Source organism: Caenorhabditis remanei, chromosome V, assembly GCF_010183535.1.
Source record: "Caenorhabditis remanei strain PX506 chromosome V, whole genome shotgun sequence".
Lineage (NCBI taxonomy): Eukaryota > Metazoa > Nematoda > Chromadorea > Rhabditida > Rhabditidae > Caenorhabditis > Caenorhabditis remanei.
In genome coordinates, this window is record NC_071332.1 from 11,811,271 (window position 1) to 11,835,073 (window position 23,803).

The window sequence follows — 23,803 nt, forward strand, 5'->3', positions numbered from 1 at the left end:
TGTTTACTATTCTATACTTTACAACATAGATATAAGGGAAAACAATGAATAAAAAACAATGACGAATTTCTTGTTTTGTTTCAAAGCAAAAAAAAATAACTTGTTTGTTCTCTAAATCTTCTGAAAGTCCTTGAAATCAAAAGTTTCAAGTCTCATGATAAATTAATCAACGAAGATCTACAGTTTTCCTCTCTTAAAACTATTTAGGAAGTTTCAGTAAACAACAACAATCAACACGCTCGCTCTCTCTTCTTCTTTTCCAATTTCTTTTCATTTTCAGCTGTCTTCTTCTCCTTCTTGATGTCGTTCAACTACCATCTCCATCAGTCTTTTTCTTCTTCACTTCGTCATTCGGCTCTCTCTTTCTCTTCCTTGTGACTCTTCTCTATTTCTTTTCCTTTTCGTTCCCTTTTTTCAATATATTATCTATGTCATCTCTGTGTCTCTAAATGTTTCATTCTCTCTTCTTTTGTCTCTATCACTTCCTTTTTCTGTCTTTTTTTTCAACTAACTCAATTTCTGCAACGAAAAAAATTGCAGAGGAGCAGAGAAATTACGAGAATTGAAACAGTGTTTCGCAATTTATCAATGGGTTTATATTGACGAGTTTTCTGGAAATTCGTCATTGAGCATTCGAGTCACGGACCTGGGGCTTGCTCGATTAAAATAATCCAAGAATTGAGTTGTTTCTCGGATTTTTCTTCTTTTCCATCCCAAATCATTTCCCATTTTCTTCTCTTCGCATCTTACTCGGTAGAATCAAAATTTTCTCTTATCGATTTCATTTTTTGTCGTGAATTTATGTTTTGAAACTATATATTTTCTAATCTTTCGATGGACTTTCTGTTGTTTACTGTGTTCATAATATATGTATAATGCCAATATTTGCATTCCCCCAATTCTCTCTTTTTCTATCGTTTTTTTCTCTTTCTCAACAAATTATTTTGTAATATTTCAAAACTTAAAAACTATCTTGTGTGATGTGATATTACGTTTGGAGAAAACTCATTATTATTTGTTGTTTCAAATATTCATCTAAATCGCCTCCCATCGACCTTTTGGTTCCTTTTCTTAAAAAATAGTTAGTTTTGTTACTTGTTGAATAAAAAGCTTCAACATTTTCAGGCAAAATGTCAGCACCTTCAGCACCTCCAGACGAAGGAGAGAGCATTATTAGAAGTCCGGTGAGTACAACATCTAGCACATTTCGAAAATAAAGATAATAATTTTCTATAAATAAAAAACGAACAGACGGACAGAAACAAAAAAAAACATACAGACGTTAGTTTCCTATTTTAAACGGCTGAAATTTAATGTTCCCATCTAAAAAGGCACTCAACTTTCTTCTTTTTTTCAATATTTGAGTTTCAGTAAAAAATAGACTGCTCAAACACAATAAAAATCAAACCAAAAGTGGCATATATCAATAGGTTTGCTTGGCATTCCAAATAGAAATATATATTGTTGAAAAAGAAAAGTTCAACGAGAAAAATCACAAAATTGTCCTCTTCTCCCCCATTTTCAACACTATTCTGATGCCTATTCGCACTCGGATTAACCGGTTATTATAGTAGTTTTCTACACTCTGTCAACCACGGAAAACGACCTTTTATACCCATTTTGACGAAGAATTTTGGCATATTTTAGAATTTGTGGAATGTATTCTGAGAAATTCTGTCCGCTGAATACTTGGGATGCTCCACTCCATTGGATTAGAAAAAATTTAGTGGGTTTTGAAATATTTTTTAATGTGAAAATATCGCTTTTTATCCAATGAAAATACTTATTGGACAGTAAAAACAGGGAGACAAACGTATATTTAATAGACATGTCAATTAATGTCAATTAAAATAAATAGCATCGAATTTTCAGGAACTCCCATTCGTCTCCTCAATCGTTGGTGGTTTATTCGCTGGTCGAGCAGTTGTTGTTAGTGGAATGGTACTCCCTGGATTCGCGTCTGATCGGAAGAGGTGTGAATAAAAATAAACGTTTTACAAAAATAAAGTTCGTTTACAGATTCGACATAGACCTATGCTGTGGACTATTGATTGATGGAGATCATATGGATAACAAGGCACTTCATTTCAATCCAAGATTTGAAGCAAAAGCTGGATGGTTTGTTTCTTTTTTTTAATTTCTTTCTGATAATTATGATTCCAGGTTCTCGGGTCCAGCAGACGATAAACTAGTAATCAATTCATTTGTTTCCGGGCGATGGGGTTCTGAAGAAAGATTCGATAATCCATTTAAAGAGGGAGAACCATTCCAGCTACGGATTCTTGTTCTTGATAAATACTTCAAAGTAAGCAGTTATTTATCAAGACTTAATAGTCATAAATCGTCTTTCAGATCTCAGCTAGTGGAAAGCACGTATGTGACTTCCCCTATCGTGTTCCCGTCGAATCGATTCGGACAATTTCAATCAAAGGAAACATTCGAGTCGATTATGTCGAGTTCCAACCACCGGTAAGTATCCAACAGATTGGGAAATCTGTAAGAAACTGATTATATCATCCTGAGTAACTGAACATCCTTTTGCACCTAACTCATCTCTGTTTTGTCCGTTTTGTAGGAGGAAGGAACCCCGACTGAATGATTCTCTTCCACTTCTTCTGATTCTTCGCCCACTTCGCGCCGCGCATCTCTTCCTATTAATTTGCTCCTTTTTCTCTCCTTGTTTCCCTTTTCGATCTGCATTATTATCGATTTCAATAAGTTCTGAAACTATTGAATGAGTAAACTCCCCTTTCTCTCTTGCCATTTAATGAAACCCCGAATGATCCCCACTGTTCTGTCATTTTTTTGCCCCTGAAAATATGAAAAGCATCGAATAAATATTTTTCAAAATCATTCACTTTTTATTTTTTTCAGATTGGAATTGGAGCTGATGGGAAACCTACAATTGTTGCACCAACGCCGAAGCAAGAAGTTATGACGCAGATTGATAAACCTGTAAGAGAAATGAGCGATAATTGAAAAGACTTCCCTGCGGACATTTGGAATCAAATTACAAACAAAAATAGATTTTTCAACAATAAGAAATACAGAAAATCTGAAATTCTCGTTTCCTTTATATGCATTTTCCAGAGTATTCCATTCGTCCTTCCCCTTCTACCCGGTGGTTTCGTTTCCCCTCAATCAGCTCGTTTCACAATTACTCCGTTCCTTTCCGCCGAGAGATTCACTATCAATTTGATGTGTAAAGAAGAATTCTTCTTTCATTTTCGTATCGATATGCCGAATCCTGCTATGAAGATTAAGGTAATCAAATGTGAAAACAGCAATTCTTCTCAATTCATCAATTCCAGCCAGCAGTCGTCCGAAACAGTACGAAACGTGGCACGTGGCAGACGGAAGAACGAACATTCGGAACATTTCCATTTAGTAAAGGAATCACTCATGATATCGTTTTCACTGCATATGGGAAGTCAGTAACTGTGGATGTTGATGGAGCGCCGTTTGTGAAATTCGTTTATCGAGATGGAGATGATCCAGTGAATATAGATTCGATTACTGTAAAAGGAGACGTTTTGGTTCATCGATTTGTACATAAAGGATAGAATCAGGGAACAATTGGGAATTTCACTTTTAAAGTTTTGATTCGTCTTTTTTTCTTCTTCTTCTTCTTCACTTTCCTTTCCAACCAAGTCATTGTTTTTTTCACTTTTAATGTAATATTTTCATGCTTTTTTGTTCACCTTGGTACTTTCTGTGATGGATCAATCTAATCTTTAATAATTTATTTTTCAACTTTGCTACGCTAGATAAATAAAACAGGATATTATGCTCTGGTTGTTAATTCTTGGCTATCAAGTTTTGATTCTTTTCCAGATGAAAAATATGAAAACATGCTGATTAAGAATCGAGTAAACCAGATGAATCAATGAGCAAAACGTGACTTTAGAAGAAAATGAGCAACTGGAAAGCATGCAAAGTTACGTATCTCAATTGAAAGAAAGATTTGATGAATTCAAATTTATTTAAGAAGTGATATGAGTTGGAAATACACTCATTCGTCTCGTATCGATTCCTGATTTCTTCTGAAAATCCACGACAGATGATTTCCCGAAAAATGATCGAATGAACTTCCGATACGGTTTATGAATTATCAGGACGACGATAGTTGAGAGAAATCCATGAAGTGATGCATGAAGGACTGCGAAATTGGTTAGAGCTGAAATCTTTCTTTTCCATTCAGATATTGGAAAGACATCTAGACATCTAGACAGAATGTACAAAATAAAGCATCTTGTTAGATCAATCAAATGATTATCTACATTTGAAAACTGAAAATCATTTGATGACTCACCTTGATTATAATATCCGAAAACCACTGAGAAAACCATAAAAACAAAAGAAGGTAACAAGAACATAACAGGAATCGAAACTTGTAAAATAATACTTCCGAAAAAAGCAATTTGAAGTTTCCGAGTCTTTTTTGAAGTGAATCCATGGATTGAAAAGAAGAGATAATATGAACAACAAAACATGAAAAATAACATTTGAGAACACTCGAATAATACTCCCAAAGCAGTTATTGCAGCTAGAAAGTTGATATAATTCTCATCGATACAGAGAACAAATACTTGATCCGCCTGAAGAAGTTTTGATGAAATTGATCAATAGATTATTTTATTTTACCTTGAAAAATTCCTCTGTTGGACATGGAATCTCCTTCAAAATTTGAAGAAGAGCCGCCTGTTGATCTTCTGGTAGAAATAAGAAAATAGCGAGAGAATATACAAAAGCGAGAAGAACTCGAATCGAATAATAAATTCCTTTACAAACTTTTCCAGAGATTCGAAATTTATTCGATGGAATCGAGTTGTGTCGATTCTCCAAAAGAATCGTCATTGACATTATCATTACTGAAATTGATTTGTCTGTTTTTGTATCTGTTTGTCCGAATGTCTTACCATAAATACTCATAATTCCTAACCAAATTTGAACCGGTATTGGTACCTTCAAGAAATGTAATAATCCTACTGGAAATCCAGCAACAGCCGGAAAAATGAGATATGGAGTGATGAGAGCACTAATGAGAATATCTACGAAACACGACCTGAAACAAAGAACTCTGTCTATGTGTTTGTGGGTCCAGATGTCCATGCACTTACCAGAAGTGTAAATTAAACAGCGGCCATCGATAAAATGTCATATAAACTGGAGTTTTAAACAGGATACAGTATCCACCGAGTAAATGAAATGGCAGTAAAACTACAGTAATCGAGTGAGAAGTGAAAGCCAATCCTTGCCAAGTACACAAGAAATTATCGCATTTCGAACATTTTGTGTAATTTGTCATGTAGTAGTCATGGATAAGTGACATCTCATGGATGAACGATGAGGCTGAAAGATTGGTGTCATTTTATGGAAAATGGAGCAGAATTTAAAGAAGAAGATAAGAGTAAAAGAGCAGAAGTTTCACAGGATTTCAAAAAAAAAACGATATTAGTGTGTTTCTATTGTTTAACTCCAGATCTCTTTCTATCAATCTAAAAAAGTTTTCATTTAAAAACTCCGCGAAAAAACTCATCAGAATTCTGAAAAATTATTTTATCAGACATCACCTTTTCCTCATTTCTCCAAATAAAAAAAACTTAATCATTCATGTTGAAAACTCATTATTTATGATCAAGAAATTGAATTTTCGAATCAGAATGTAATAGTTTATAGGTTTAGCAGGTGCAATTTATGTCTCCGTCGGTGATTTCTTTTGAAGTTTCAAAGTTTAGAAACTCGGGGGTCAAACTTTTAGAAGACGGAGTGGAATGGATGGCTCGAAAAGAAATTAGGAAATGAACAATTATTTCAGTCTGGCAGGAACTGAAATCAAGTTTTTGCATATAAAGCTTTCTAACTCTCAACTAGACTTTTCAAAATGACTTCCTTCGGTAAGAATGTGAGAGAGACTGCGTCATCTGGTATTTCTTTTCTCTCTTTGCTTCCAAACCACTCCATTTTTTTTCTGAAATTATGTGAAATTACATGTTTTGCATAAAGAATTGTGGTAGTAAAGACGTAATATTATCTTTGTAAAAGACACCGTACTACGTGTTTTTCAAAAAAGAGAACAAAAAAGCTGAATACGGAAAACAGAAATAGGCGAACATGAGGGAAAAGTAGTATGAAACTTGGTAATTCCTCTTTTTTGAGTAGCCGATTACTAGGAAACTGACTTTCCTTTCTTGATGATTTGTCATCTTCTGTCATCGAATCGTCTTTCCTTCATGCTGAAAAACCAAAATTATAGATCTAATGACTGCAGTTTCAAATGTCGAATTGAAAATGAAGAAGCAGGTGAAATGTGTTCTCTATGTTTATTATTTCCAATCGAATTCACTTTTGATCCGTAGATAATTAAGAAATGTGACACTCCGTTAATTGAGAAAAACAATAGATTTGCTCATAAACAATCCCTTTTTCTTGTTTCTGGTCAAGATCAGCCTGGAATGTTTTCGTGAAAACCAAAAAAAACAATCGTTCCAAAAAACCTTTGCGAGTTGAAAGTTGATCTTGAAAAAAACATTTTTTGAAAAGACATATTCAAGAGAGTACTAAGAACAGTTGTCATTTTTTCACCAACACGATTATCTCTTGTTGGAATAAACTTCCCCTCAAATATTTCACCATAACACCGATGTATTTAGAAGTAGTATTTCCCTTAACTTTGTGGAACCCTTTATGCAAGTTAAACACTCAATATTTTGAATTCTAACTATTTCTTTTTTCTTATTTGTATAAGTGGTGTGAATCCTTGAAATAAATAAATCACACATCTTGGTTTTTATTATATTTTATGTGAAAATCCATCGATGGAGGGGCAATAAACTACATAGTTATCTGATCTTCCCAGGATTTAAGCAAAATGAATATCTGTCGATCGAAGAGCAATCGAGAACACATCTGTTTGAACTTCCCAGGATACTTCCCGGGCTAAAATACGCACCGTTCATTTCAGTCGTTCGGTGTGAGTGGTTGTCCTAGTTAGTTCTCATTCGTTCCTCACAAGAGTACCCCCATACTCTTTCTCTCTTTTCTCATCAATCTATTGATATTCTTCTTCAATCATGTCTTCTACCAAAATGCTTGGAGTACCTCAACCAATCTCACTGGATACTCCAAATAAAAATGATATTTCACTTTCTAATTCTCTAAATGAATATCTCAAACAGTCCAAATGTTTCGAATCTAAAGAAGAAGCGAGTCAGCGTGTCAATACTCTTTCGAAGCTCAATCTATTGGTCAAGAAATGGATCAAAAGTCTCATAGATGTGCGGATTTCAAATGGAAAGATGTGGATGCAGGTGGAAAACTGATGGCTTTTGGTTCCTATCGTCTTGGAGTTCATAGCTCTGGAGCCGATATCGATACAGTAATCATTGCTCCACGACATATCACTCGCATAAATTTCTTCTCTTCCTTCAAACAAATTCTCATGAATGATCCAAATGTGAAGGACTTGGAAGCAGTAGAGAATGCATTTGTGCCGATTATTACGACGACTTACTCAGGAATCGAGCTCGACGTGTTATTCGCGAGACTTAAAAAGCCAACGATCCCAAGGAATATCGATTTATCAGATGACTCTCTTTTCGTGAATTTGGATGAAGCCAGTATCAGAAGTTTGAATGGAATTCGAGTAGCTGAACAGCTTCTTGTTCCAAATCGAGATACTTTCTGTCAATCACTCAGAGCAATCAAGTTATGGGCGAAGAATCATGGAGTATACTCGAATGCAATGGGTTTCTTCGGAGGAATCACTTGGGCTATTCTGGTTGCAAGGACGTGTCAGTTGTATCCAAATGCAGCTCCATCGAAGATAATTCAAAAGGTATTCTTAGTTTTTTCGACATGGAATTGGCCATCTCCCGTCATTCTGAAGCACTTCGATTGTGTGGATTCAAAGTTGGCAAACCTGAATAAATTGGTCTGGGATTCGAGAATAAATTCATCGATATCATTTGATGCCAATTCTGACTCCTGCATTCCCGGAACATAATTCAACTCACAACGTATCGAGGACAACTCTTCATATAATTCAAAAGGAAATGAAGGCTGCTTTGAAGATTTGTAATCGGATTCAAAAAGGAAATGCCACGTGGAACGATCTCGCCAATTGGTTCAGATTTTCGAGAGGAATCGGCAAGTGAAAACAGCTCACATCATTCCAAGAAAACTGAAGAATATTCATGGAGAACGCAAAGAATTTGGATTTGACGTTGAAAATTGAAGGATTCAAACGGAAAATGAGACATCAGGCCAAAGGAATCGTAGGTCAAATACAGTTGGATGCCAAGAGATGTGACCTCATCAAATTCATTTCTATCGGAAATTTGAAAGGAGGAAGTGAACAAGACTTCTGTTAATCGGAAACGTCCATCCTCAGCTTCATCTGGAGACTCGATTACCAAGAAGCCACGTGTCATCGATATGCTGCTGTGGATTCAATGCTGCTCAAATTGAAATCTAATACTGTTATAACAGCTGTTAAGCAGTGATTTACTAACCCAATTTAAATTATTCTTCCATTTTTTGTTTTTTTAACTTCGAACTGTTTGTTTTCTATTTTTCTTTGAAATAAAGTTTGAAAAATTGAATTCGTTCTGTATTTTTTGAACAAAACAACTCAAGATATTAGCAAATGAAAAATGACAATTCTGGGAAGAATAAAGCAATACAATATTTTGAAGACTGAAACACAAGTTTGATGTCTAAAAATCAGGAAAACATTCCAGACTGATCTTGACCAGAAACAAGAAAAAGGGATTGTTTATGAGCAAATCTATTGTTTTTCTCAATTAACGGAGTGTCACATTTCTTAATTATCTACGGATCAAAAGTGAATTCGAATGGAAATAATAAACATAGAGAACACATTTCACCTGCTTCTTCATTTTCAATTTTACATTTGAAACTGCAGTCATTAGATCTATACTTTTGGTTTTTCAGCATGAAGACTAGACGATTCGATGGCAGAAGAAGATTCTCTTTTCCGTATTCAGATTATTTTTCTCTTCTTTTTTGATAAGATAAATAAATAATACCGTCTTCCGGAAACTCCTGAAAAAAGGAACATAAAGAATTTTAAGTTTTCATAAGTTACAACGAGGAATATTAATTCAAGTATAGGATCTCGATAGAGGTGTTGAGAATGATGGGACCATCTTTAAAATGAGAGGGATCAGGGACATAATATGGAGTTTTAGGGGATTCCTAACATGAAAAGGATTGAAACAATAAATTTTATGGACGAGTAAGTCTCCAAAAATGAAATTTGTAAAGAAGGCGAGCAAAGAAAGAATTGGTCAGTTCGAGGGTGAAAAGAAAGATAAAAAGCATTTACAAAAGGTATAACAATCAAATTGAACATAAAAATTGAACATCTTTTCCAGGCTGCCAGAACCGGGAACTCTTGGCGCAGACGTCTTCGAGCATGTTGACAAAGCTGGAGCTATCGGATTGGCTTGGTGGGTACCTCCTCCTGCTCTTATTCCACGCCTAATGCGGGTGGCACGGCAGAAGAAATTGAGAGGAATTTTAGCAACGCCCTTGTGGAAAGCACATCCCTCATATCAAGCGTTAGTAAATGAGCGGGGAGAGTTCATCCCCGAGATTAGAGATAGTAGAATATTCAAGGTTAATACTAAAATTATTTCGCCAGGTAGAGGCTCCCAGAGAGGAGAAAGAATGGCTTCGGAGTTTTGCAGATCCCCATTCATGCTCGCAATTATCGATTTTTCTTTTTAGCCCAATGGCTTTGCGTGTTCTACCAATTTCCGAAACACAAAACCAATAAAGTCTGTAATATCGAATATTGTTAATAATCAATTTTCCTATTTTTAGCCTAGGACCAAAGAAAACTAATTCTCTCGACCCGAATGGGGAGAGAGAATTATTTGTTTTCTTGGGAAGGGTAGTCTAGTACTATAGTACAAGTAGACGGTGAACGGTTTAAAGGCGCATAGACTTTTACGCGAAAAAGGTCCCGTCGCGACAGCCGCCCACGCTATGCGCGAGCAGGTCATCTTTTCCTCATTCTACGTGTTCGTTAACGTCCCTCCCACCCGGACCCAACGAACACGAACAAGAGAGAGAGAGAGAAAAAAGGGGCAGGACAGCTCAAGAAGGCTAAAAGGAATAATAAGTTTTTGCAGAGGGAGAGAAGTTGGCGTTCGTCAAAAACATGATCAACTCGCTCGGACCGGGAAATCTTGTGAAAGCAATCGAATTTCTGGCCAGGGCGGCTCTAGAAGGAAAAGCACCGTCGACAGCTCGGGACTACTTGAAAGAAAATGCCGCTAGAAGGAAGTGGATACAAAATAACGGTCTTCCACTCAACGAGACATCCACTCTGATATACTTGGCATCCAGGTCGGAGTTGGTGGGCGGTGGTTCGTTGGCGAAAATCGTGGCAGCATTCAAGATGTCTAACACAGAAATGTCAAAAGTTGGAAGTCAGTTGGCAGCGGATGTGATTCGAGCCACACGGAGGAAAGAAGTGCAGAAGAGGCAACAACCGAAAGCAGTGTCGTGGAGTGAGCTGCAAGTTGTCGCTGGAACGAAGAGCAACGATGAGAAAGGTGAAAGAGATACACTGATTCTGTTGCTATCTCACCAAGCGTTACTGAGAGCTGAGGAAGCAGCGAATCTGAAATGGTCGGACTTAACTCAAACTAATGGAATCTTGGAAATCCGAGTGAGAAAAGCAAAGAACGACCAACAGGCACTCGGTCGAAGCACGTTCATTCCTTGTCCGGATGGTTCGGATTTGGACTGTCGCCTCAAGCGATGGAAAGTTTGCGAATCTCTAAGATCGAGAAAGAGTGAGTATTTGTTTTCAAATTTGAATAACGGAGCTGGACTCTCGGCGAGCGCGATAAGCTCCATAGTTAAAAAGAAGCTGATGGAGTTCGGGATAGATGGGACTCACCACTCATTGAGACGAGGAGCCGCCAACGACTTGCAAAGACAAGGACTTTCGAAGGAGGAGATCAAGGCGCGTGGGAGATGGCGATCTGATGCTGGTCTCGAAAGGTACTTGGTGGATACGCCGGAAGCGCAAGGAATATCAGGCGGAGCGGAGGAGGAGGCGGATGGACCACCGGTGCTAGTACGTCAGCCAGAAGAAGGATGAGAGCAGTCCATGTTGTCTAATTACCTAATTACCGTTCCTGTTACTCTAAGTTATTTGTTTTCTGTTTTATTAATTACCGTTCCCGTTACTCTACTTTAACTGTTTCTGTTTTACTAACCCTGTTCACCATCATGTAAATTCATTATCGATTATCGACTATCGATTAATCATAGATTATTCTGTATCATTTATAGCTACCAACCAATTTCCGAAACACAAAACCCCAATTTCCGAAACACAAAACCAATAAAGTCTGTAATATCGAATATTGTTAATAATCAATTTTCCTATTTTTAGCCTAGGACCAAAGAAAACTAATTCTCTCGACCCGAATGGGGAGAGAGAATCTCTTTTCCGTATTCAGATTATTTTTCTCTTCTTTTTTGATAAGATAAATAAATAATACCGTCTTCCGGAAACTCCTGAAAAAAGGAACATAAAGAATTTTAAGTTTTCATAAGTTACAACGAGGAATATTAATTCAAGTATAGGATCTCGATAGAGGTGTTGAGAATGATGGGACCATCTTTAAAATGAGAGGGATCAGGGACATAATATGGAGTTTTAGGGGATTCCTAACATGAAAAGGATTGAAACAATAAATTTTATGGACGAGTAAGTCTCCAAAAATGAAATTTGTAAAGAAGGCGAGCAAAGAAAGAATTGGTCAGTTCGAGGGTGAAAAGAAAGATAAAAAGCATTTACAAAAGGTATAACAATCAAATTGAACATAAAAAGAAACAGGAATATCTATTTATAGTGCAACATTGACGAGAGACACTATGCCTCGATGCAGTTCTCCCAAGTTGGGAACTGGAGGATCTCTTGGAACGTATCCGTAATCGGCTAGCCAGTTGTTTCCGTCGGTGCAAATCGAATCACGCATACGAGATTTGACTGCCACAAACATCTTTTTGAATTGAAGTCCGTCTCCTCTTGATCTTCTGAAGTCGACCATAACACGAGGGTGATCCGGTCCATTGTCCATCGCATACATAGTAATCATCATTGATACATCACTGAAGGTTACCAAAAGACGATTGTTAGAAGATCTACGCACGACGAATCCAGCTTCTTCACTGGCATTGCAAAGTTGATGAGATGTTGTGATCATGTCGATATTAGTACAGAAACGAGTCATTCGGACAACCATTCGATCGAGAAGATTCTGAAAATATTAGTTTGAGTCGGGTTGGAATTCAGAGTAATCTGCGTTTTAGAAATGTTTTTGGTTTCTCTGAAGTTCAAAACGGTGAGAAGGGGTAACGGATCACTGTTAATGATATCTTATTTTAAACCAGCCTATCTGCCTCGCCTTCGGCGATTCAGTCGGCTGGCCTCTCCTCATTCACGTAGCCACCTTCTCTCAAACGTGCCCGCATGGCCGAGTGGTCTAAAGCGGCTGTCGCTGTCGAAAGCACGGCAGTTCGGTTTTGCCCGCTGGCTCAGTTTCTCTTCTCTTTCCAAAATCGTTGCGGACATCGCCTCAGACAGACAGACAAACACCACTTGTCTTTTATATATAAGAATGATTTCGGAGGAGAATAAAAACTTTTTCCCATTACCGTATTATTTTGTGACATATCTATGTGCTGAGTGAGCATGAGTTCATCAGTTCTTGTCGGTTGAGAGAATGATGCATTTTGTTTGATCATCAATGCGCTCTTCTCATCAGGTGTCTCCATATGACGTCTTTTTGCAATAGACATGCATCCTGTATCTTGAGTGCAAGCGCTAAAATCAAAACCAAGTTATTTTAAGAATTATCCTCTTATTGAATCAAATCTCTATTACTTTCTGAATACTTACATTGTTGGCGTGTTCTCATCAGTGAATCGTGCTCTCTTCAATGGTTTTCCCTTAGGAGTCTCCAATTTCCCATAATCATGAATGAACCATGGATCCGTTTGGATTTGTGCGATAGTAGCACGACGATGAACATTGTCAGTCACAATTTTACGGAGCATGCCTGAAAAACATTGAAAACATTAGAAAATAGTTTCACAATTGAAAAGTTCGACATTTTCGAAATAAAAAATCAGCTATTGTTTCCTTGGTTTCTTTTATTGTATAGGCTACATTAAGTGCTTGTCTCTATAGAGGCACTTACAAAGAGCTGGAACTTCGATCTTTTTCCATGGATTCTCGTCCAAATTGTTGTTGCCAAGCCATTGAAGATATGAGAAAGAAGAACTGAAAAACAATAAAAGATTATTTTCATTAGTTCCAGAATTAAAGCTTACTCGCTAGCCTTGTTCCATGGCAGTTCTCCAGTAAGCATAGCGATCAATACAATTCCAGATGACCAGATATCGATTGGTGGTCCTCTGTACTTCTGTCCAGCACAAACTTCTGGTGCAGCGTATGGTATTGTTCCGCAACTCAAATCCAACAATCTTTCTTGTCCTTTATTACGATACAATGTCGCCATTCCGAAATCGGAAATTTTCAATTCATCTGTAAAACAATTTCATGAGAATAATTATTTTTAAAAGCGGAAGTAACTTGAAAAAAGGAATTTAAAAAAGGACTAACGTTTTTTAGTGAGCAGAAGATTCTCTGGTTTGATATCGCGATGAACAATATCATTGTCATGAATGAATTTGAGCCCGTTGATTAATTGACGATAATAGAATTGAGCATAAGCTACAGGCATTCCTGTATCGGGCTCTATTTTATCAAATAACTCTCCTGCGTCAGCGTATTCCAAGAATAGATAATGAAAATTATCGTCTGATCTCATTCCTATCATTCTGATGACATTGTCATGCCCATCTTGTGAAAGACGTCTTTGTATAAGAAATTCCTTTCTGATATTGTTTGTGTTAGTTTCATTTGTAATTTTCATTTTCTTCATTGCGACAGCCATATCTGGATTGATTTGATTGAGTATAAGAAGTACTTCTCCGAATGCTCCCTCGCCAAGTACTCCGATTACGCGATATGACGTGCCAAGAACCGGATCATCTCCATTTGTGGGAAAATTCGGAGCTCCACCGGATGCGTTGGGCGGTCCGGATGATGTGGCTATTTCTGCTGACATTGTTGCTAAAAATAAAATTTTAGCTATGTAATCTGGTCTGTAAAAGCATAGAGACGGTGACGTGGGAAACAAGAAACTGCTTTCAGCGATAGTTTTTTCTCACGATGCTTTTTTGTGATAGCATTTGGAAAAGGAAGTTCTGTTGCAAATAACGAAAAGATGGTTGGAACATCATATCCTCTGTCAGAAAATGACTAGCTAGAAAAGAGGAGAACTGATGGAAAAATGGAGAAATATGTTATAACCAGCCTATCTGCCTCGCCTTCGGCGATTCAGTCGGCTGACCTCTCCTCATTCACGTGGTCACCTTTTCTCAAACGTGCCCGCATGGCCGAGTGGTCTAAAGCGGCTGTCGCTGTCCAAAGCACGGCAGTTCGGTTTTGCCCGCTGGCTCAGTTTCTCTTCTCTTTCCAAAACCGTTGCGGACAGTGCCTCAGACAAACAGACAAACACCACTTGTCTTTTATATATAAGAATGATATATTTCTAATAACTTAATTTTAAAAATTAGGCAATTTTTTTAGAAGCACTTGGAATTCAAAAATGAAACAATTAGAGAACACTCTGCTAGTCGAAACATTGAATGAAAGCTTCAAACTAATGTAAAATCAATTACAACATGTTTCTTGACTTGCTAGAATGGAAATAACGCATTGAATAATTTTTCATTGGCTATTCACTTATTTTTTCTTCCTAAAAATAACAGAAACTCATAAAAACAAGAATTGAAACAAGAAAAAAGCAGAACGAACAGAGAGTGCGGTAAAATTATGCAAACATTTTCAAATCATTCGAATTTCGCGCGCCGAACGACATTCCGCTATTCCGCTGTGAGAGCCGAAAGTTGTGTCGATTTACGAGCCAAAGATAAGCATTGAACAATTTTTCCAATAAATCAGTGCAAATATTGTTATTGTTACTCCTTCGGCTGGGAAAACAGTTTGAAATCCTATAAAGGCGAGCTGGTTCTGCAGTATTCGACCAAACCCCCAATATTAGACTGATAAGTGAGAAGTGCTTACAAAGTGATAATCGCAAATGACAATATAAAATTTCATAAAGGTGCACAAATTGCCGTTCATCGCCTAGTAATGTAGCCGAACTAGAAAAGAGAAAAAATATATACATGGAACTGATTTATTTCAGACGAGATCTCTATTTTCATTCAATGGTCGATGATTTCAATTATTTGTATTTGGCTCCGAACTCTTCTCCGGTCCCTGCATGACACTCGGGTCTCCTGCTTCAAACTTCTTATTCAATTCTTCGAGTTTCTCTTTCAGCTTCTCCGCAGTTGGTCTTTTTTCTGGCTCATGATTCCAGCATTCACCGAGAACTGTTATCATTTCTCGTGGCATTCCGTCCGGCGGTGGCATACGATATCCACTGCGAACTTTTTGCTAAAACTCGAAAAGATTCCTTATGATTAATCCCATTCCTTCTCACCTTGACAGTGTAACCCTTCCATTCATGATACGGAGACTGATACGGAGTGATGAAGAATTCCCAGATCATGACACCGAATGCATACACATCAGTATTGAAACGAGTCTCTCCATTCGCCCAGACTTCTGGAGCCAACCAACGGACATTCAACGGTTTGGTCAGATCGACTTTGTAGACGGTAGTGGCACGACACATTCCGAAATCAGCCATTTTGACGATTCCATTATGAATGAGACAGTTACGAGCAGCAATGTCACGATGGATACAGCTGAAATATGTTAGTTCTCTCTGTCTGTTCATCCAGATGTCTCACTTCTTTTTATGCAAATAATCCATTCCACATGCAGCCATATAAGTATACTGTACTCTTCGATTCACCTTCAAATCAGATTTTTCTCTGAGTAAATCCTCAACAGCGCCTCCATTACAGAATTCTAGCACCAAAAGGTATGGATAATCATCCAAAATGAATCCATAGAACTTGACAATATTCGGATGATCATATAATTGCATAACTCTTGCTTCTTTCATCATATCAGCCAACGCATCCTCATCAGTTCCCTCTGTATCCAACTTCTTCACTGCAATTACAGCATTATTCTTGACCAATCGTCCACGATAAACAGTTCCATATGCCCCCGATCCAATTTGTTTTTTGAAGTTGACATCTCGATGCATCAATTGAAATTTCCCTTTCGCAATTGCTCTCTTCAATTGAACCTTTTCTCCTTTTATTTCAATTGTTTCTGCTTTCAACGAGTCGATCAATTTCCCGATGTTCCCCGCCGAACGGTTTCCGAGTTTCGCGGAACTCTGATTCCGTTTGATCTCATAACGACGAATTCCTTTTTTGAGACGAACAGCCAGATGGAATTGAAGTTTATTGAGTTCAGCAACGATACGACTTGTCACCATAAAATCTCCTTCGTTTACAAGAAGTTGATCTGCGTCAATGTTCATCAGTGCTCCATGAAAATATGGAAGATTCAAATCATCCTCGGCGATCCTGGAGAAGATTTGAATCAAAAGATTCTTCACTTGATTACAAACCTTTCTCTATTGGGTGCCATATTTCAGAATTGAACGCTTTTTGATTATTTTAACGAGAACTGTTCTGGAAATTGAACTCAAATTTGCCGAAATCTTCCAAAACGAACCTAATAAAAATGTTTCAGATAAAACAGCCAGCTTCTCGTAGATTCAAATTGAATACTAATTCTCAAACTGTTTTTTTTTCTCCTTGGAAGACATGAAAATCCACGTGACCACTTATTCCACTTAATGAAAACACGGGAATAATTATCCAGCTTCGTGTCCACGTGTAAACAAGATTTCTTGAATTTTATGGAGGTTCAGCCATTATTATTGCGGATCTGTGTGTTTGTCAGTCCAAACTGATTCAAGAAAAGTTATTTGACGTTTTGAATATCTGTCTGTCTTTTCATAGATCCATCAGAAAGCGTTAATTTGTTCAATTAGGCAAAACTTTCAAAATTTCTCATTTATTGCATCAGGTTACGGTAGTTCTCTGGCTGTTCAGCTAATGAATACTTTTTCTTTCAAACAACAACCGGATATTTCTGAATCCTGTAGATCCACTCAGAATCAATACTTCGTCGTTTTCTGCTTTATTATTCCTCTCAAGTCCACTATACTTTCTTCTTTTCTCTTTTTCCCTTCTCCTTTATACCCCTAGTCATGTTCCCGTGTCTGTCATCTCTCCATCTCCCACACATTCTCTTCTGCTTCGACCAATAGTCAGCTGAGTCTCTCTATTTATCTTTGTTTCTTTTTCTCTCTTCTGACACTCTCTCTCTCTCTCTATATTCTGCTGAATTCCATATTCACTGCAACTCACTCACCTTGATGCTCACTTATTCTAATTACAGTCTTTAACATTGCCTTGTCTGGATATCGATCACTTTTTATTTGTTGTTAAAAATCGGTGAGGTGCCAGTAGTACACCTACACCAAACAACCTCAAAGTGGTTCGAACAAGTAGCGGCGAAGAGGCTGACGAGCCAGCCGCTGTTCCCGTTAAACGGCGGAGGTGAGACATTCTTTATTCTGGATTTGGAAGAGTGGGGGAGGGGCTGAGTGATGGATGGACAAGATGGGAAGACCAGAGAAGAAATGAATCTAGATTGATATGAAAGTAGCTGGAAATGATAGTCTGAAACTGAATACAGATGGTTATGCAAACAGATTATGCCAATTCACAGAGATAATTTCTAGTCTCAATAATCCAGTATTTCAGAATGACCCAGGACGAAAGCACTAGTGGCAAATCGAAGAAAGGACGAGTTTCCGTTGCCCAACGTCTTCAAACAAATGCTGTAAGTTGGCTAACCGGCTCATGAAAGAACATAAACATTGATAGATATTTGATTACCTACAGTAAAATACGACGATACAAAAACTCAAAATGTTTCAGCAACTGTCTCCTAGATCTCAAGATGATCCAGATGAAAGAGAAACAGAGAGGAAACAAATGGATTTGGGGAAGTACGATAAGGCAACCATTCGGATAATTGCACAATTTTTGGATAATATAGGACTGCAGTGAGTATAGAATTAATTCCACCATTCCTACTCTTGCCTCTTTATCAGAAATTCCGTTGAAGCCCTCGTTGAAGAAACTGGATTCACAATTGAAACGAGTGCTGGAGCGAGAATTCGTTCGAGTATAATGAAAGGAAACTACGATGCAGCTTGTGATATTCTGGAACAAGCAAGAGATCTTCCACAAGAAACATCTCAGAATGCTGGTTATATCATTCAATGCTTCAAGTTGGCAGATTTGGTCAGAAAGGGACGAGTGAGTGCTTATTTCGAAAGGATTTATTCATCTCAATATTTCTGAATTTTCAGTATTTTGACGCACTTTTTACAATGAAGTCTATGGCTCCGATCGTATTCAGAGACGAATCGAAAAATATGGAATATTTCGATAGTTTTGTGAAGGATATCATGTTGGGAGGAAATAGATATCAACATTTGGAGTGAGTTTTCCCTCGAAAGTTTTCAAATTCGAAGTTCACCTTTTTCAGTTCTGCAACTGAAAGAGAGTCTCAATTGACATTCCTCGAGGAACTACTTCCATCTGATTTTATTCTTCCACAGAATAGATTAAAGTCTATTCTAAATAAAGGTAAACTTATCTAATATCTGAAGAATTCAACAAAGTTCAAATTCCAGTTCATGGTCCAGCAACAGATGAAAAAGCGTCGAAACTTCTCCGTGATGATACTCAAAATACTCCAAAAGGGCCTCCATACCGTCAAATTCAGCTATGGGAACACCGCAACTCTCCAATTTATTGTGTCAAATTCTCAAGAAACGGAAAATTGATGGCGAGTGGTGGAAGGAGTAATTTAATCACAATTTGGGAAACAAGAAGTGGTCAATTGAAGAGACTCGGAGAGTTGTCATCGATTACAGAGGGAGATATCGGATACATGGAGTTTTGCCAACAGAATAAATATATTCTGGTTTGCGGTGGAGCCTCATGTAAATATAATGTAAGTTTTATGAGAGATTGGACATCCGGACAAACATTTCTTCATTCCAGCTCACCATATTCGACGTGGCATCTCGTGTCGTTTGTCGAACTCTCCGTGTCGCCGTTGGTCATGATGATAATCTTGATCTCGGAACCTACTTCTCCTGTGCTACTTTCCTCACGGAACCACTCACTAATCGTACTCGACTCGTTGCTGGAAATGAGTTGGGAGCTCTGAAAGTTTATGATCTAAATATTGATTCAAATGCTCCAATCCGTACACAAGGCGGGTTCCGTGTCAGATGTTTGTATGGAATGAAGAATGGAGACTTCTTTCTGATGGTTGATGCTCTGAATCGAGTCAGATTATATTCAATTTCGGCGGAGAAGATGGAAGGAACAACGATATGTAAAGAAGAAGTCACAATTATAAATATGACAGTGCATCCATCTGAAAAGTTTGTTTTGACAGCTACAGAGGCTAATCTCAGACTCTGGGATGTTCGTAATCATAATTTGGTTCGTGTTTTCACTGGAGCATGTCAACGGGAAGAATTCAATAGATACTCGATTCATTCTTCTTTTGGAGGAGTTCATCAACAGTTTATTGCAACTGGATCCATCGGAAGTGAGTTTAGAAATAGTTAGAGAAAATGCTAGAAACACTATTTATTTCAGAAGAAAGCGACGAATCTCTCCGTGACAATGATAAATCCAAGCGAAAGAATGGTCGAGTTGTCATCTGGAGTGTCGAAGAATCTCGTCCGAAATTCGAATTGATTGGTCATAAAGGACACGTGAATGGAGTTGCATGGCATCCAAGAGACCCAACAATGCTTGTCAGCTGTGGTGATGATTCAACAATTCGTGTTTGGTCTCTCAATCGATCCGAGACTTCTGATTACTCTCAAGTCATTCCACGTCGTATTCCACGCAGTCAGAAGAAACAGAAGACTGAACCGAAAGTTACAGAACCTGTACTCAATACGAAACAAGAATTGATGAGAAGTTTGAGAGAACAAATCAAGAATATGAGCACTAAAAATGATTTTGAAACCGATTTGAAGATGGAACAATTGTGGATTCAGAGAGCTAATCACCCGAAATGGGCGATTGATGAGGAAGTTCCTCAACCCATGTAATTATTCTCTCTACTTATTACATTGCGTCTGTACATATTTTGAAATTGACTTGAATGAATGAATTGATTTTTCAACTGTTCACCTCTTCACGTTTCCATAAAGTTACATAACTTTCTGTCAATCTGAAATAGAAGAACAAGCCAATAGAAGATATTTTATTTACAAGCAAGCACTATTAATAAATTATAAAAGTTCAACAAAATTATATTTCAAGAGTGCAGATAGTGATAGACTGGAAACTGATTATGCACAGGGAACGGGATAAAGAAGCGCCTAATTATGAATAAACAATGAGTTTTGAGAATTTGGAAAATGAAAGTAGATGAAACCAGCCTCAAGTAAGTTACTTATTTTCTATTTCTAAACTACACTAATTAATTACAGAAGCGATGAAAACGATCACTTATGAGATCTAGAGATTGGGAACAATAAATATAAATTAGGAAAAAGTTGAGGAAAAGAAAATGAGTTGAAGAATAGGAAACCATTTCAAATGGGTGACGAAACACGTAGTTCCCGTGACAATTCAATCACATTTCTTCTCAATGATGACGCTTTTGCTGTCAACTCCTTTTCGCGTAACTTCCAATGGTCTGCTAAGCTTTGAATGGTTTCCGTTTCCGGCTTTGACCAACTATTATCCGGACGTTGCCAACGGAAGAACAGACGATCCCAGATTTTCTGAAAACGAACAATTTGAAAAACTTATATGTGATATTAATCTTTTTTGAAACAAATATAACTCACAATACACTGCGGAGCGATACTTGGCCAGATGACACCAGTTGTTGGATCATAACAAACATTCACAAATTGTTTCATATTTTCTGGATGATGCACATGTGACCATAAGGATACCGTCTTCTTTCTAATTCCATGTTCTTTTTTCTCTTTTTCAGAATTTCCCAAGAACGATCCGAATTCTGAAGCATATGCATGTTCAAACAGGAATATCAGAAAATTCTCGTCGAACTCGAAGGACATTGGATATTGAGAAATCATCTGGTGGACAGCATCAAGGAAAACGAGGAAAACTGGAGATTCGAATGGTCCCGTGACAGTTCCTTCCGCATATGCACAATGATTATTTCGGAGACTGAATGGATGTCCGGCACATATCCATTCACGCTCAATTACTGATTCAAATCTAAAAGTTAGAAATTCATTTTATTGAAAAATGTTGAAGTATCACTAACCCACGAATCGTTCTTGCATCAGAATCCAACAGAATTTGGGATAATGAAGAAGCAATCAATGTCGAATCGAGACCATCTCCTCCATGAATTACCACTGGAACCTCTTTTAATCCTTCACTATATATACATTGTGCAACATTTGCAGCTGCTTCCAATGATGCAGCTACTGCAGATAACCATCCAGCTTGTCCAACACGACTAACCCATCGATCGGATGTTACTTTCCGTTCGGAACAAACATCAACCATTCGGGTGAGGGCATCGTGAATTTCTCGTTGTCGGGGGATCGGGCACTGAAATGAATCTATAGATTAGTTGAGAAACATGAAAAATCGCAGAAGAAAATGCAGGACTACTTATCTAGAAATGAACATTACCTGAATATATCTCCACTGTCTATAATTTCCTTGTGGCTCTGCACCACCTCCTTTTGCTTTTGCCGAAGTCGCCGATGATTTAGATCTTGTATCAATGATATATCCTCTATTAATTGTAATCAATGAATTCAGAATGGTCTCATCTTCTCGACATCTTCTATTTGTTGGTCCAATTAATGGCTGTGAACACCGGACAAGTGGTGATCTTGTTTCTTTATGAAAATAACTCAGAACTGGGAATCGTCCACTTTCCCGAAATGTTGCCGAGATTTTCAGATAATCATCCCCAATTCCTTTCGGAACAATTAGTTTCTCTGGGTAACTAGGACAAACTGAAAACTTTTCATTGACTGATGAGATTCTGAAGGCGTCAGTTGAAAGCATCAGTCGAGCGAATTCTTGTTCCGGGTCGAATGCCGACCATCCGTCATCCAAAATTGTGAATGGAGAGTTGTAGAAGAAAGCATAGTCGTGAAGGAAACCATCTGAAAATAAATAATTTTTCAGAAATCCAAAACCAATGCGCTATGAAAACGTACTAATATTTGAAAGTGCTTCAATAGTTCTGGCAGTCGCTCTACAAATCTCCAAATCTCCAATCTCGAAGATTATTAGAAGAAAATTCTTGCATTTCAGCGCAAGCAGACCTCCTCTTTGTGGATTTTCTTTGGAAATTGGCTCACAAAGAACACGATCAACTGCTTTGTGAAGCAACCAGAACTCTTCTGAATTATCAGGAACTTCTTTGCTGACTGTTGTTGGGGCAAAGATTAGATGGTGACCTGGAAAGAAAAATTAGTGAAAAGAAAGGAAGAAAGAAAACAGAAATTTTCAGCTGTATTTCTAGGAAAAGCTTGTTTGAATTTTGAAAACAGAGTTTCGTAATTATTTTAACTTACCAAAAATGCAAATATCTCCTATCTGTGCTGGTCTCGGACCTTTTCTCATAAATGCATCGCGTACCCGTGTCACTTCGATTAAATCCGATAACTCCATTCCTGTAATAAAACCTGGATTATAAATTTTATAGGATTGGGAGAATTAAAGACGTTTGCCTGGAGTATTTGAGTAATGTATATATGAATAAAAACTATGTAAACACTTGAAAACAATTAAAAATTCACCGAACGAATCACAGGACGACACTCCAAAATAACGACTTGATTGGAGTTTAGTGGCGTAAATCAACACACATTTTCAGCGGAGAATTCGAAATATAACTTTTTCCGGGTTTTACAAGAAAAATGAAAGAATGTAACCCATTTCTTTGGATTCGCCTCGTACCAAATAGAGAAAAGACGAAAGAACGAAAAATATAAACAACGGGTTGGGGTGCATTTCAAAGGAGAAACAGAGAAAAACAGAGACATTGGAGACACGCTACTACTCCGTCAGTTTGACGAGAAAGGGGAGGAAGGACCTCTATCTATTCATTCCAATGTACTGAACGGATGGAAAATGGAAAAAAAGAGAAAGCGCGCCGAGAAGAAAAATGCTAAAAGCGAAAGGCAATGGAGTTAAATTAGGAAAAGAGGAGTCTGGGAGACAGAAAAGTGAATGTATTGGAATCAATATTTGAAGTCTTTTGACTTAGCTAAGAGACTTCAAAGTACTCAGCAAAGAAGAGCAACCTTCCACTTCCCTAAACAATAATGAGACCGTACAAATCGGGAAGAAACGAAATCGGGAAGAAACGAAAGCGGAAGAAACGAAACGGGAAGAAACGAATCGGGAAGAACAAGCTAAATTTCTGTGAACACCTTCACGTCAAATTGCGGAGTTGACCGTAATCCAAAATTGAGAAAAGATTTTTCTGGCTTATGCGCTAAAATTTGTGTCGAAAATAAAGCTACGGAACTAAAAAATCGATTTAGAGTATTGTGCGCAGCCATTACTATAGCTAAAGTCAGGAAAACTTGCGAAAAACTGTTCTTCCCGTTTCGCTTCTTCCCGATTC

General features: G+C 37.6%; 8 protein-coding genes across 8 annotated transcripts; 4 read left to right on the forward strand and 4 right to left on the reverse strand.

Annotated features, from left to right (window-relative positions):
• Positions 1–1,130: 1,130 nt before the first annotated feature.
• Positions 1,131–3,563, forward strand: GCK72_019155 (uncharacterized protein; the record flags this gene model as incomplete). Its single annotated transcript, XM_003115742.2, has 8 exons — positions 1,131–1,184; positions 1,873–1,973; positions 2,020–2,118; positions 2,164–2,305; positions 2,353–2,469; positions 2,875–2,955; positions 3,091–3,264; positions 3,312–3,563. 8 exons carry the CDS (start codon positions 1,131–1,133, stop codon positions 3,561–3,563), a joined length of 1,020 nt encoding a protein of 339 aa, XP_003115790.2.
• A 420-nt stretch (positions 3,564–3,983) lies between these two features.
• On the reverse strand, positions 3,984–5,964 carry GCK72_019156 (uncharacterized protein; the record flags this gene model as incomplete). The annotated part of the gene is made up of 6 exons (XM_053732899.1): positions 3,984–4,177; positions 4,313–4,598; positions 4,645–4,871; positions 4,920–5,065; positions 5,121–5,352; positions 5,865–5,964. The coding sequence occupies 6 exons, from the start codon at positions 5,962–5,964 to the stop codon at positions 3,984–3,986; spliced, it is 1,185 nt and encodes a 394-aa protein (XP_053581812.1).
• A 1,291-nt stretch (positions 5,965–7,255) lies between these two features.
• On the forward strand, positions 7,256–8,005 carry GCK72_019157 (uncharacterized protein; the record flags this gene model as incomplete). The annotated part of the gene is made up of 1 exon (XM_053732900.1): positions 7,256–8,005. One exon carries the CDS (start codon positions 7,256–7,258, stop codon positions 8,003–8,005), a length of 750 nt encoding a protein of 249 aa, XP_053581813.1.
• Positions 8,006–10,189: 2,184 nt separating this feature from the next.
• GCK72_019158 (uncharacterized protein) lies at positions 10,190–11,140 on the forward strand (the record flags this gene model as incomplete). The annotated part of the gene is made up of 1 exon (XM_053732901.1): positions 10,190–11,140. The coding sequence occupies one exon, from the start codon at positions 10,190–10,192 to the stop codon at positions 11,138–11,140; it is 951 nt and encodes a 316-aa protein (XP_053581814.1).
• A 754-nt stretch (positions 11,141–11,894) lies between these two features.
• Positions 11,895–14,183, reverse strand: GCK72_019159 (uncharacterized protein; the record flags this gene model as incomplete). The annotated part of the gene is made up of 6 exons (XM_003115451.1): positions 11,895–12,308; positions 12,706–12,874; positions 12,950–13,109; positions 13,251–13,333; positions 13,384–13,597; positions 13,676–14,183. 6 exons carry the CDS (start codon positions 14,181–14,183, stop codon positions 11,895–11,897), a joined length of 1,548 nt encoding a protein of 515 aa, XP_003115499.1.
• A 1,181-nt stretch (positions 14,184–15,364) lies between these two features.
• GCK72_019160 (uncharacterized protein) lies at positions 15,365–16,699 on the reverse strand (the record flags this gene model as incomplete). Its single annotated transcript, XM_003115453.2, has 4 exons — positions 15,365–15,583; positions 15,630–15,897; positions 15,943–16,635; positions 16,680–16,699. The coding sequence occupies 4 exons, from the start codon at positions 16,697–16,699 to the stop codon at positions 15,365–15,367; spliced, it is 1,200 nt and encodes a 399-aa protein (XP_003115501.1).
• Positions 16,700–17,887: 1,188 nt separating this feature from the next.
• On the forward strand, positions 17,888–20,273 carry GCK72_019161 (uncharacterized protein; the record flags this gene model as incomplete). The annotated part of the gene is made up of 8 exons (XM_003115209.2): positions 17,888–17,965; positions 18,064–18,191; positions 18,240–18,447; positions 18,501–18,631; positions 18,680–18,780; positions 18,828–19,150; positions 19,201–19,759; positions 19,810–20,273. The coding sequence occupies 8 exons, from the start codon at positions 17,888–17,890 to the stop codon at positions 20,271–20,273; spliced, it is 1,992 nt and encodes a 663-aa protein (XP_003115257.2).
• Positions 20,274–20,762: 489 nt separating this feature from the next.
• GCK72_019162 (uncharacterized protein) lies at positions 20,763–22,842 on the reverse strand (the record flags this gene model as incomplete). Its single annotated transcript, XM_003115164.2, has 6 exons — positions 20,763–20,954; positions 21,021–21,420; positions 21,470–21,762; positions 21,847–22,331; positions 22,386–22,628; positions 22,746–22,842. 6 exons carry the CDS (start codon positions 22,840–22,842, stop codon positions 20,763–20,765), a joined length of 1,710 nt encoding a protein of 569 aa, XP_003115212.1.
• Between the last annotated feature and the right edge of the window lie 961 nt (positions 22,843–23,803).